Source organism: Pelobates fuscus, chromosome 3, assembly GCF_036172605.1.
Source record: "Pelobates fuscus isolate aPelFus1 chromosome 3, aPelFus1.pri, whole genome shotgun sequence".
Lineage (NCBI taxonomy): Eukaryota > Metazoa > Chordata > Amphibia > Anura > Pelobatidae > Pelobates > Pelobates fuscus.
The window spans coordinates 211953480-211965783 of record NC_086319.1 but is presented as its reverse complement, the minus strand read 5'-3'; the positions used below and the strand labels follow the sequence as shown (position 1 = coordinate 211965783).

Below are 12304 nucleotides of genomic sequence, written 5' to 3'. Positions count from 1 at the left end.
AAAGCCGCCCCAAACGCCCTAGACGATGCCTTGTTAGCCTTGTGTCCTGAGGGGCCCAAGAGCTGGTCGGCTGACCACCTTTGGGCACCCCCGAGGCAGGCGGCAGCTTAATTTACGGTTGGGCGGTGAAGGAGTGCTGTAGTCTGAGCTCTTACTGCTCAGCTCTCTCGCACGCCGATTAGTGATGCCAGGAGCCAGAATATGGCGTCAGACCAGCTCCCGGCATCACTAGGCGGTGTACGAGGGAGCTAAGCAGGAAGATCAGAGCTCCCTCGTCACTTAATCTGCCAGTTCACCCTACTACCTGCCTGTCCAGCAGCACAAACAGCCCCGCAGCCCCACTGGACCCCAGGTGAGGAATCCACTCCAATTCGCCCACGGAGGGCGAAGTGTTGGGGGAAATGTGTGTCTGTCAGTCACTCTGTGTATGTCTGTGAGTGTGTGTGTGTGTCTGTCAGTCATTGTGAATCTGTCAGTGATTGTGTGTGTGTCTGTCAGTGAGTGAGTATGTCTGACTGTCAGTCAGTGTGTGTCTGTCAGTGAGAGTATGTCTGTCAATGAGTGTGTGTCTGTCAGTGAGTGTGTGTGTATGTCTGTCACTGTGTGTCTGCGAGTGTGTGTGTCTGTCAGTCACTCTCTGTCTGTCAGTGAGTGTGTGTGTCTGTCAGTCATTGTGAATCTGTCAGTGATTGTGTGTGTGTCTGTCAGTGAGTGAGTATGTCTGACTGTCAGTCAGTCTGTGTCTGTCAGTGAGAGTATGTCTGTCAATGAGTGTGTGTCTGTCAGTGAGTGTGTGTGACTGTCAGTGTGTATTTGTCAGTGAGTGTGTATGTCTGTGTGTGTCTGCGTAATAGTGTGTGACTGTCAGAGTGTGTCAAGTCAGTGATGCCAGTCAACGTATTTGTGTATGTCATTGTATGTTAGTGTATGTGAGTGTGTGTGTCTGTCAGTGAAAGTGTGTGTTGGCTAAACAGTGTGTATTTCAGTGCATGCTTTAGTGAGGGAGTGTCTGTCAGTCAAAATGTGTGTGGCCTTGACAAGAAGGGGGTGGGGGAAATTTAAAATAGGGTGGGCAGCACAAATTCAAAATACACCCGGAGGGTGCCCACGTGTACCGGATCGCCCAGGACCTGTCCCGGGTCCCAGGCACCCTCATTCTGGGACAATGTAGAATCCTGGAATGAGCTGAGCTGCACCGACACCGCAACTGCGGATCCAGGGGGTGGAAGATGGGGCAACAGGGCAAGTGCCCCTCCCGAGAAATTAGTGCAGCACCCATAGGGGAACTACCTTATCAGGGGCCCGGTCGGGTGCTGCAGCCCTTTGGCAGACCGGGCCCCTTTAACCCCTTAAGGACACATGACGTGTGTGACATGTCATAATTCCCTTTTATTCCAGAAGTTTGGTCCTTAAGGGGTTAATGTTGCATAGAGTGCTGGAAGGAAGTGACTGTTAGAGAGGAGAGAGAGCTCTACAGCTTCTAATTCAGACTCCCATCATCATCAGCCAGCCTCAGGAATTAACCTCCCTGCAAACAAAAAGCATGGATGGTTAGCAGAGGATTAACAAGTGTAAATTGCAATTTGTGTGTTTGCCCATGTGTATGTTTAGGTATGTGTATGTGTGTATCTGTGTGTGCCAGTGAGTATCTATGAGCGTGTCTGTGTATCTGTGGGTATCTGTGTATCTGTGAGTGTCAGTGTGTATAATTGCCATGTTTAATTGCCATGTTGGCATTTTGAGAAAAAAAGTTGGTTTGTATTGCGGTTTGGGCACTCGGGCTCAAAAATGTTCGCCATCACTGGCTTAAAGCAAAGAGCGGAAACCCCTCTAAAAACACAAACAATTGTTTGAAGCTCCCATAGAAACGCCTTGCATATTACTGTTTCGGTAGTGATGTGCTACATTCACATACAGTGCACATAACTCTGAGAATGCATACAGCACTGTGATACACACATATATACAGCCCTCTACTTTGACTTTCATTTCTTCCGAGCTCTGAGAGAAAATCATGCACAATTTACATTACTCTGATATTGATTAGTGTGGAGCTCTATGGTATACTCACCTCTCTCATTGTCAGCTCTCTCTTGTATAACTCTTTTATAACTCGTGCTTCCCCATATTGTATTCTTCACCATCTCTCATCCTTTTAGAGCATAATTAACCATAAGCGGACCTTAGTTAGCCAACTAGGTCCTAGGGATTAGACAAGGGCACCAGCAGTGGTGTATTTTGGTTTTGTGTTGCCCTACTAGGCATGACACAACTTGGGAACCCCCCCCAATCTAAATTTATCTTCCTGTTTAAAACCAACACACTTTTTTGACTGATAGACACATGGCCTCACTGATGCATACACAGACATACACTCACAGATACACAGTATTATAATATGTATGTATGTCTTTCTCCCTCCACAGCAGGGCTGGTGCAAAGGTTTTTGGCTACACATGCAAAGATGCATTTTTCCACCCTCCAAATCGCTTTGCCTGTGTAGGCTTCTGTGCATGTTAACCCCTTTTTCATATACTTTTGCTTCTTTTGTGTATCTTATCCTTTTTGTGTCACATTTGTATGTTGTATCCCCTCTTGTAATTCTTATTCCTGCTTTTCTGTCTTTATGTCCATTTTGTGGTCTCTTACCTCTACATTTGCCTCTTACCTTCTCTTGTGTCCCAAATCTCACCATTTGAATGTCACACCCCCTTTAATATATCTTATCACCTTTTAGTCCCTCTTGTGCTTCTTTTCCTCCTTTTGTGTGTTTCCCCCTTAGTATATACTTTCTACACTTTTACCCCTCCTGTTTCTTACTTCCTTTTGTATGCTCTCCCAACACTTCTAACTCACCCTTTGTTTCCTCTTACTACTTTTGTGTCTCTTACCCCTAGAGCCTTACTCCCCCGTTGTGTCTCTTACTACCTCTTGTGACTTATTCCCAAAAGGTGACTTGCCTCTTTGAGTCTCTTATCCTCATTTCTTACTTCCTCATATGTGTCTCTTACTCCACTGTTTGTGTCTATTACCTCCTCTTGTGTATCTTGCACTCCTCCATTTTTGTGTCTCTTATCCCTCTGTGTAGATGGTCTTCTTTATCCTCTACCCAGTCTAACAGGAAGTTGTTCACTGCTCATTTTCTGGCCCCTCCAGTCACAAAATGCAGCTCCCCATCAAATCATGTAGTAGATAAAGAAGATCCTTCATTATGGTACGAAAGTCTACACTACACAGAGTGTGCAATGGGGTAGGCGATTGAGTGTTGCTTAACTGCCAACACAGATCAGCTTGCTCATGATCTAATATGTGAGGAGTGGGTGGGCTTTAAATGCCAATTCTCCTCAGTATATATAATTGCACCCACTAGGATTACCGTACAAACTCCCATTTATTGTTTTGTGATTTACTTTTGTTTTAAGAAGACTCTAAATATAGAAAAGATTATTGTAAAAGCTGCCAAATACTACATCTTAAAGATTTTATGGAGTAGCAATTGATAAAGATGCAGTTGTTCCAGTGAATTGTTCCTGGTCATTTTTTTTATAAGCCTAAAGACCCCTGGCAAGGCTGAAACTCAAAGGTTTGCACAATATGAATAAAAAAGAAAGTCATAAAACACTGGCAAGCTTTAAAAAGTTTTTTTCCGTTATATGCAATACACAATAATCAGAACAATTTTGCCCTGGGTAACCAGGCTATGGCTATATGTCTACTCTTCCCTTTTTGCACCTGTAAAAATTAGCTCACCCATCATTTATTTATTTTTAGAGGTGATTATCTGTTTTCCTTTCATCTTTAAATAAGTTTACAAGATTGGTTAAGTGGTCAGTTAGTTTAAGATTCAGTGCAAGAATTAGGACATGTGACCGTTAGGCTTTAAGTCTGTCCATTTCACTAATGTTGGTGTGTAAAGTTATCTATTGAATCCTACTAAAGTAAAACTCAGTTGAAGAAAGGTTTTATAAAGCTTTCATGGTACCAAAAGTTCAAACCCATCTTCCAATGTTATTCTGTTTGTTCGTGATGGTTGGGTACTATTCTTTAGAAGAATGATCTGTCCCAAAGCTCTCTAACCATATACCAGCATAATATCACACGAGTCATGTGATAAGAGCTACAAGAACCACTTTCTTAAAAGGACTTATGTGCTCTCAAGCTGGTCAACTATAATTCCTACCAAATTCAAGCAGACAAAGCAGCTGGAGTTCATATTGCACTTAGTCAAGGACAAGCTGGAAGGATAGTTCCTGACTAAGTGTACTTTGGTTATTATATGAATATCTCTTATTTAATAAATTAATTCATTAATCAGTATATAAAATGCTCTTATAAGAAATGTTACAGATATAGAACCATTAATATGACCAAATATTGTTATAACAGTAGAATAATCACGTTAAGAAAAATATTTCAACAATGATGAAAGGAGTAATGATTCACATACACACTTGACACAAAGTAAAATAAAGTGAAAATGTTTTATTATGAATGTTTTATACAAAAAAATGAAATGTTTTTTTTTATTTTTAATGGCAGATGTTGAAATTCAAACTTTTCTTACCCATCATGTGGTCGTCATAGGGTGCTTGAGTAATAGGCCTGGATGTGAAGGCCTGTTTCATGAAGGCCAGATCTGATGTATGGAACCATATTCTAAAACCTATTCCATTGCATTCCTTCATGAAGATCTTGCTGCCATGAATTCCTCAAAATAATGTGTTTAATCCCATGGCACATACAACTGCTTTGTTTAAGGCACTTAGCAATAAGTACATCAGATGATTAAAAAAAGAAATAACCATTTGATTGCTCAGGAATGTTCCATTAATCAAAAATGTCTTTGAAATTTTTCTTCTTGGAAAAAAAAATCCAAAGCTTCATACCAAGTCTGATGCTTTTCTTTATAACAAACGTCTCTGTGCTGAAATGTTTAATTGATTTTTTTTTTTTTTAAGATAGGTAAATATCTTTGGCTAAATCTAGTTGAAAGAATTGCAGTTTGGTTCTTTTTCCTATATCAAATAACAGGGAATCGGGCATAAACCAAGTATATGGTTATTTGTTGAAATGGTGCCTTTTTTTTTTATTAGTAGCCAATAAATAACCCTGATTGTTTTTTGTAGCAACATCCTGAAATATCTGCAAATATGTTGATATTTATCATCAATGTCAAGTCCCTGCATCAGAAAAAAAATCTTTATCGCTATTTCTTGTACATTAAAAGATGAAAATTCCAAAATGTTAGTAATTCGAGATGAAATTGTATTTACTTTAGTTGTTTTTGCATCCCTGTTATAGGTTTGCACATGAATGAACACCCCAACAAACTAGTCATTAATACTGTATGGACTACGCAGGACTACTGTATAGCTTACAGCGCATTCTGAAATGAGAAAAAGTGCACACTTGTGCACATATTTGCCATCTGCTGACTGGCATAACAGGAATTTATATTGATATGCCAACTGTATACTATAAATAATAGCACTATATAAAGTTAAAAAAAATAGTTCTTGGAATAAAAATCCACATTGGTGATATATTTGTGACAAGAGCATAGGTTATCAATATGTTTGATAACAATTTGGCTACACAACTAATTGATGTAAGGTCTTTAGGATGTCTACTTATACCCTAAAAAATAGACTTTATATATTGAGCATACCCTAACAAATGCATATTAAAAATGATGTGCTTTACAAAGCATTTCAGGCGCTCATGTATGGTTGCAATTGCAATGAAGTTAATTAACCAGATCTTAAACTTTGCTCCAAACATTGGATCCACAGCTGTTCTTTTTTTGTTCATGTGCTGAAAACGTGGCTTGTGGTATTAATAGCCATATTAATAATTTGACTAGGGTATCCTCATCTAGGCTTTTTCAGTAGAAGTGACTCCTCACTAAAAAAATAACATTCAAAGTGACCATGGATTCTCACCGTCTGATATTCCATTTGCAAAATTCAAAAGAATTCTCTCTTATTCTCTCTCCTCCCTGGAGGTATTTTAGGCACTTTCATGCAAAACATTTTTAACAAAACCAAGATAAAAAAAAAAAGTCACAGCAACATAATGTAACTGTAACCTTCTTTTCTGAAGTGGCAAAATACCAATATCAAAAGCCTCTTCAACAAGCATTAGTGGGTTCAAGAAGATGCAAAACATCATAAGATGTTTAATTAATTTCTCTTTGACTCAATGGTCAATATCTGCATACCCATACATATAGGCTAAATCCATTACTATACACAATCCACTAACTGCAATTTCTTTATTTTGCTTCTTCTTTTTTAAATGCTCATATCCTGATTAAATGTAAGCCTCCGTTGCTGGATCTCAGTGATTGGGTTACATACCTTTGTTTGGCTATATATAAATATATAGCCAAACAAAGGTATGTAACCCAATATATATACAATATATATACACAATATATATACACAGAGCAGACTGGGAAAGAAATTCGGACCGGGCATTTTTGAGTCACAGCGGCCCATTGAGAAGGGGGCGGGGCCAGAGAGGGGGTGTTTTGTCATCACCAATGACAAGCACGCCCCCTCTCAAAGTGAGCATGTTGGTTCAATGCTCTTGAAGGGTGCAGTGTGTGTGAGGTGTGCAGTGTGTGAGTGCAGAGTGTGTGTGGATGAAGGGTGCAGTGTGGGAGGAGTTCAGTGTGTGTGTGTTTGGTGTGCAGTGGGGGGAAGAGGAGTGCAGTGTGTGTGTGTGTGTGTGTGAGGGGTGCACTGTGTGTGAAGGCTGCAGTGTGTGTGTTAGGGGTGCAGTGTGTATGAAAGGTGCAGTGTGTATGTGAAAGGTGCAGTGTGTGAGGAGTTCAGTGTGTGAAGGGTGTAGTTTGTGTGTGTGTGTGTGTTTGATGTGCAGTGAGAGGAAGAGGAGTGCAGTGTGTGTGTGTAGGTGAGGGGTGCAGTGTGTGTGAAGGCTGCAGTGTGTGTGTGAGAAAGGTGCAGCGTGTATATGTGTCCGTGTGAAGGGTGTTGTTAGAGTGTGTGTTTGGTGTGCAGTGGGTGGGGAGGAGTGCAGTGTGTGTGTGTGTGTGTGTGAGGCTGTGTGTGAGGTCCATGTTTGTATGAAAGGTGCTGTGTATATGAAGGGTGCAGTGTGTATGAAAGGTGCAGTGTGTATGAAGGGTGCAGTGGGTATGAAATGTGTAGTGTGTATAGGGTGCAGTGTGTCAGGAGTGAAGGGTGTAGTTAGTGTGTGTGTGTGTGTGTGTGTGTATTTGGTGTGCAGTGGTGGAAAGATGAAATAATACATAAATATGTTTGTTTTTTATTTTTAACACTTTATATCCCCTCTCCCATTTTACCTTTGGCTGGGAGGTGGATACGTCAAGGGAAATCCCTTGAATCCCTGGTGGTCGTAGTGGAGGTGAATCCCTGGTGGTCGTAGTGGTGAGTTTACTGTCGCGAGATTTGAGCATTGCCACGGTAACCGCTGCAACGCTCTGACCTCGCGAGAGGAACCCGGCGGAGCTGCAGGTTAAAGCTCCACCGGGTCCTCTCTCCCTCCCTCCCCAGCCGACGGCCGCATATCAGTGCCTTTGGGCCAGTGAGGGAGAACTTTGATCTCCCCATCAGCCCATGAAGGCACATAGCAGGGCCGGCACTCAGATAGTGTGATCTCCCCTGCCGGCCTCGGCCCATTGCGGCCCACCGGGCATTTGCCCGGTATGCCCAATGGCCAGTCCGGGCCTGTACACACACACACACACATATATTAAATTAAACTGTATTCCAATCACAAATAAGTGTTGTAAGAACTATCACTGGGGAAAAATAAAGTTTTTTTGCAACCTCCCATTCCCTATTCTGCATGGCAGGGCATCAAATCATATCTATGTGAATTAGCCCTGGTGCCTGTATACTTGCACATATGATAAAACGTATTATCTTGGTTCTATTAAAGTGCATGTGTAAAAACAAGAAAAAAAAATTCTTCTAATTATTTGGTGCATAAAGTATGAATTAACATGGCACAGCTTATGTTTTGCTGTAAAGTGGATAATATGATTTAAAAATATGGCATAATGATCTGTGATGATATAATGGGCTGTATATATGTTCACCACACTGTTCACAGATGCCATGAAAGATGAAATAATAAAAAAAATTAATTACATTCATCTTGCTTTACTTTGGTTTCATGTAATGGCAAGTGTTGGGAGCTCACCTCATTGGAAGCAATGGAGAAGTTAGGATCTGGAACCAATATCCCAGGGGAAGAGGAGTTAGCAGTAACATGAGGTGGCCTCATAAACATAAACTCACTAATATCTGAGACTGGGGAGAAGCATGTTCTGACCCTTCGATTAGATGGGATATTTCCAGCACAATCCACTCGGACCCCTATAATAGTGTTACAAAGGCTTGGATGAAGTTGAAAAGTTCCATGTAGCTTTGTACCAGTTACCACAGTTTTCTTTTGACTTTGCCGACAGCAGAGAGGGAAATTCTTGTTCTCACATTTGTGAATTTTAATTCCAAGAGCTGCCAAACCAATTAATGAAATCACCGAAATAACAATTAAACAGACAATTAGATAAAGAGTTAGACTAGAAATATTCCTTTTTTTAGAATGATCTTTTACACCATGAGAGATTTCTAGATCTTTGTCTTCTAAAGTCATCATGACTGTAACAGAGGTCGATAAACATGGTTCTCCAGAGTCTTTAACAAGAAGAAGAAGCTCATGAATGGAAGGATCAATATCCTGAATAGCTCGTTTAGTCTTTATTTCCCCAGTTCTCATAACAATACTGAATAGTGTAGGATCTGTTGCTTCAAGTAAGTTGTATGAAAGCCATGCATTACGACCAGAGTCATGGTCTACTGCTGATATCTTGCTTACCATAATGTTTGGACCAGTTGACCGTGGGATCTTACACTGTGCAACTGAGTTAGCTCCAACTAGAGGAAACACAACTACTGGGGTATTGTCATTTTGATCTAAAACAAAAACATGCACAACAGTCTTATTTTTCAGGGGTGGAGAACCAGCATCTGCAACTTCTATCTGGAACTGGAAATAATTAATTCTTTCATAATCAAGAGGAAACTTTAGGTAGACCTGTCCATTTTCAGAGTTGATGTAAATATGTGAAGAAGAAGTATAGTCCTCTTTAGGATTTTGCAAAATGGAATAAGAGAGTCGGGAGTTCTGGTCCAAGTCTGGATCCGTAGCAGAAACAGTACAAAGCAATTCTCCAGCTTTGTTGTTCTCCTGCACAAAAACTTCATAAACTGGTTCAACAAACTGTGGGGCATTATCATTTACATCAGATACACTTACTGAGATCACTTTGACCGTGGAAAGTGGGGGGTTACCCATATCTCTTGCAGTTATAGTGATATGGTACTCAGAAACACTTTCACGATCTAGCTGGTCACTTGTAATCAAGGAAAATTGGTGTTCAAAGTCTTCCCTAACTGTGAATGGTAGATTTTTATCTACTTGGCACTGTACCCTTCCATTATCACCATGATCTTTGTCTTTTATTGTTATAACTGCGACTACTGTTCCAGCAGGTGAGTCTTCTGGAACAGAACTAGAAAATGCACTTATGATCATCTCAGGGGTATTGTCATTTACATCAATAATATGGACAATTACACTACAATGTTCTTCCATAATAGGGCTTCCTTTATCCCTAGCTTCAATGTCTATTTCATAAACGGAAAGCTCTTCAAAATCTAAATTACCTAGAACACGGATTTCACCAGTTTCTGAATTCAGGTGAAAAATATTACTTATGGTTTCTGAGTTGTGACTACTGAAAAAGTATTCAATTTCCCCATTTGGCCCTTCATCTAAATCAGTTGCATTCAGCTTTATGACTAAAGAATTTTTGGGGGCATTTTCTTTGAGCTGAACATTATAAGAGGACTGATCAAATGCAGGGTGGTTATCATTGGCATCTAAAACAATAACCGTAATTTGCATTGCGCTTGATCTACATGGTATGCCACCATCTTCTGCTTTTAGCACCAAGTGGTGGACAGCGGTCTGTTCCCTATCTAGAGCCTTTTCTAAAATTAACTCTGGAAACTTGCTGCCATCAGTGCGCTTTTTCACAATTAAAGCAAAATTTTCACTGGGGCTAAGATGGTACTCTTGCAATGCATTGGAGCCTATGTCAGGGTCCTGGGCATTTGGAATAAGAAATCTAGCACCAGGTGATGCCAATTCATTTATTTTTAATGTCAGCTCTTCGCTCTGAAATCTGGGAGAATTATCATTAATGTCCAGTATTTCAACCTCAATCCTATATACCTCAACTGGATTTTCTATAGCAAATTTAAGATTTAAGATACATGTAATACTCTGCCCACAGAGAACCTCTCTGTCTATTCTGTCATTCACCAATATGGCTCCATTGTTTACATTTACAGAGAAATATTGGGAGTCAGAATCAGAAAGTACCTGAAGATTGGCAGCCACTAGTTTTGCCACATCTGTTCCAAGATCCTTAGCGATATTTCCGACAATCTCTCCCCTGTTCAATTCTTCAGGGATAGAGTAACGGAACTGTGCATATGTAAGATCTAAAAGCAGCCACAAAGGAAAAAGATGCAGTACTCCTACTTGCAAAACACGGTGACCTGCTGGGTGAATCATTGCAGAAATGCCTTGTATGAAAAGCCGTCTCTTTTTCAGCACATCTTGGATACACAGCAGCTATTCCTTAGGAAAAAGGTTGCAATCAAGATTGATTTGTAATATCGTTTTCCATCAGACAGAGAAGCTAAGGTAAAATCTAGCTGGCAACAGAAAGGAAACGAAGGAGGAGCGTGCACATATCAGCCATTGAATTGTACGCAGCACTGCATTGGCTATAGATGTGTTTTAGTGTATCCAATCACTGTCTGTTCTCTCTTAAAAAAATATTTCCTACGTACTACGATTCTGATATCTTCCATGAGTTCAATTTAAACCTATATATGTAACCTCCCTAAATTTTTTGCAATGGGATCTTTATCTCACACATGTAATTTAAAAAAAAGATGCGTAAACTGATTATAAATCATACACACTGTGGACACTTGTTTAGCAATGCTAAATAAAAACTACTTTTAACCCAATACAATCCAGAGAGCAGTTAAGTCTGTGTAAGCATTTCCAGGATACAGAGAGTTAAAACTAGGGATAGACAGAACTCAGAGACCAACCTTTCTAAACCAAAACTTTTTTTTCATTTACATTTGTGTAAAAGGTGTCGATATCTTATTAAATAAATTATGCACACATTCGAGAACTGGTGACTGAAGAGTCTGCCATGTATGGTCTGAGTATACTACTGAATTAATGAACTGTAAATTGGACAAGAGGAATACACAACTTCAGCTTGTTTTGGAAACACATGAAAATATTACTCCCACGACTCAATCTGCTGCTTTGGCGTAAAGCTAATTTAAATAATAAATTAGCATGTGTCATAAGAGTGACAGTTTTTTTTTTTTTTTGTAAGTACACAGATCTCTTTTTGCGTTTAATCTCTCTGTATATAGCAGGAAAAATATACAAGTAAATGAAACCTATTTTAATTTTCTGGTCTGATAATTTGTTACAGTCATTATTTAAATTAATGACAGTGAATAAAATGAACAAATAATGCATCTACCAACTATTTTTGCAAATGCAATATATAAGTAATTACAAAAGAATTTAATTTGCATTAATATTACTCTTAAAATCTTTGGACAGTTTGGACTATACCAAGGATCTAAAATCATGCTCCGAATTTTCAAACATTTAACTTCTTAAGATCATAATACGGAAGCTGCTTAGACAATAAACCTAGCATTCAAGAAAATAATAGATGATACTTGCCATTTTGCATCTCCCCTACAGCTAAAGGAAAGCATCTTTTTCATAATGAAGTCCAGATCAGGTCTGATGTAAAACAAACACATATATTAGAATGCCGGTGTGCAGATGGTGGTCGGTGGACCCTGTACTGCTTTCTTGGAACAGCTAGTGTAATTCTCTGCTGTGAAGTAGCTATTATTTGACAGTCAAAGCAAATGAAAGAGAGGAGGGGAGGGAAAAGCCATTCACTGCAAAAAGGGGGAAGGAAACAAAGAAAGAGAATTCTCAGCATACATCTGCCATCAACCTGGACATTTTCTACACTCTATTAACAAATCACACGTTATTTATTTAGGTTTCTGTGCACTCTAAGAACGTATTGTCAAAAGCACAAAAAAATGTGTACAGATATATATTCAAACAGGAAATAAATACGTTGCATTGCATTATAGAGATTTATTTTATTTCTTGTTCT

At 39.6% G+C, this 12304-nt stretch overlaps 1 protein-coding gene across 3 annotated transcripts in view; it reads right to left on the bottom strand.

The window, feature by feature from the left end:
- The window catches only part of LOC134602743 (protocadherin gamma-B3-like), a 59521-nt gene extending 48689 nt beyond the window's left edge, over positions 1-10832 (bottom strand). For 2 of the 3 annotated variants that reach the window (XM_063447979.1, XM_063447980.1), the window contains exon 1: positions 8194-10832. In XM_063447979.1, coding sequence (XP_063304049.1) covers positions 8194-10638 — 2445 coding nt within the window. In that variant the 5' untranslated portion in view covers positions 10639-10832. The remainder of the gene's footprint in view (positions 1-8193) is intronic. The other variant, XM_063447981.1, reaches the window with a different exon arrangement.
- Between the last annotated feature and the right edge of the window lie 1472 nt (positions 10833-12304).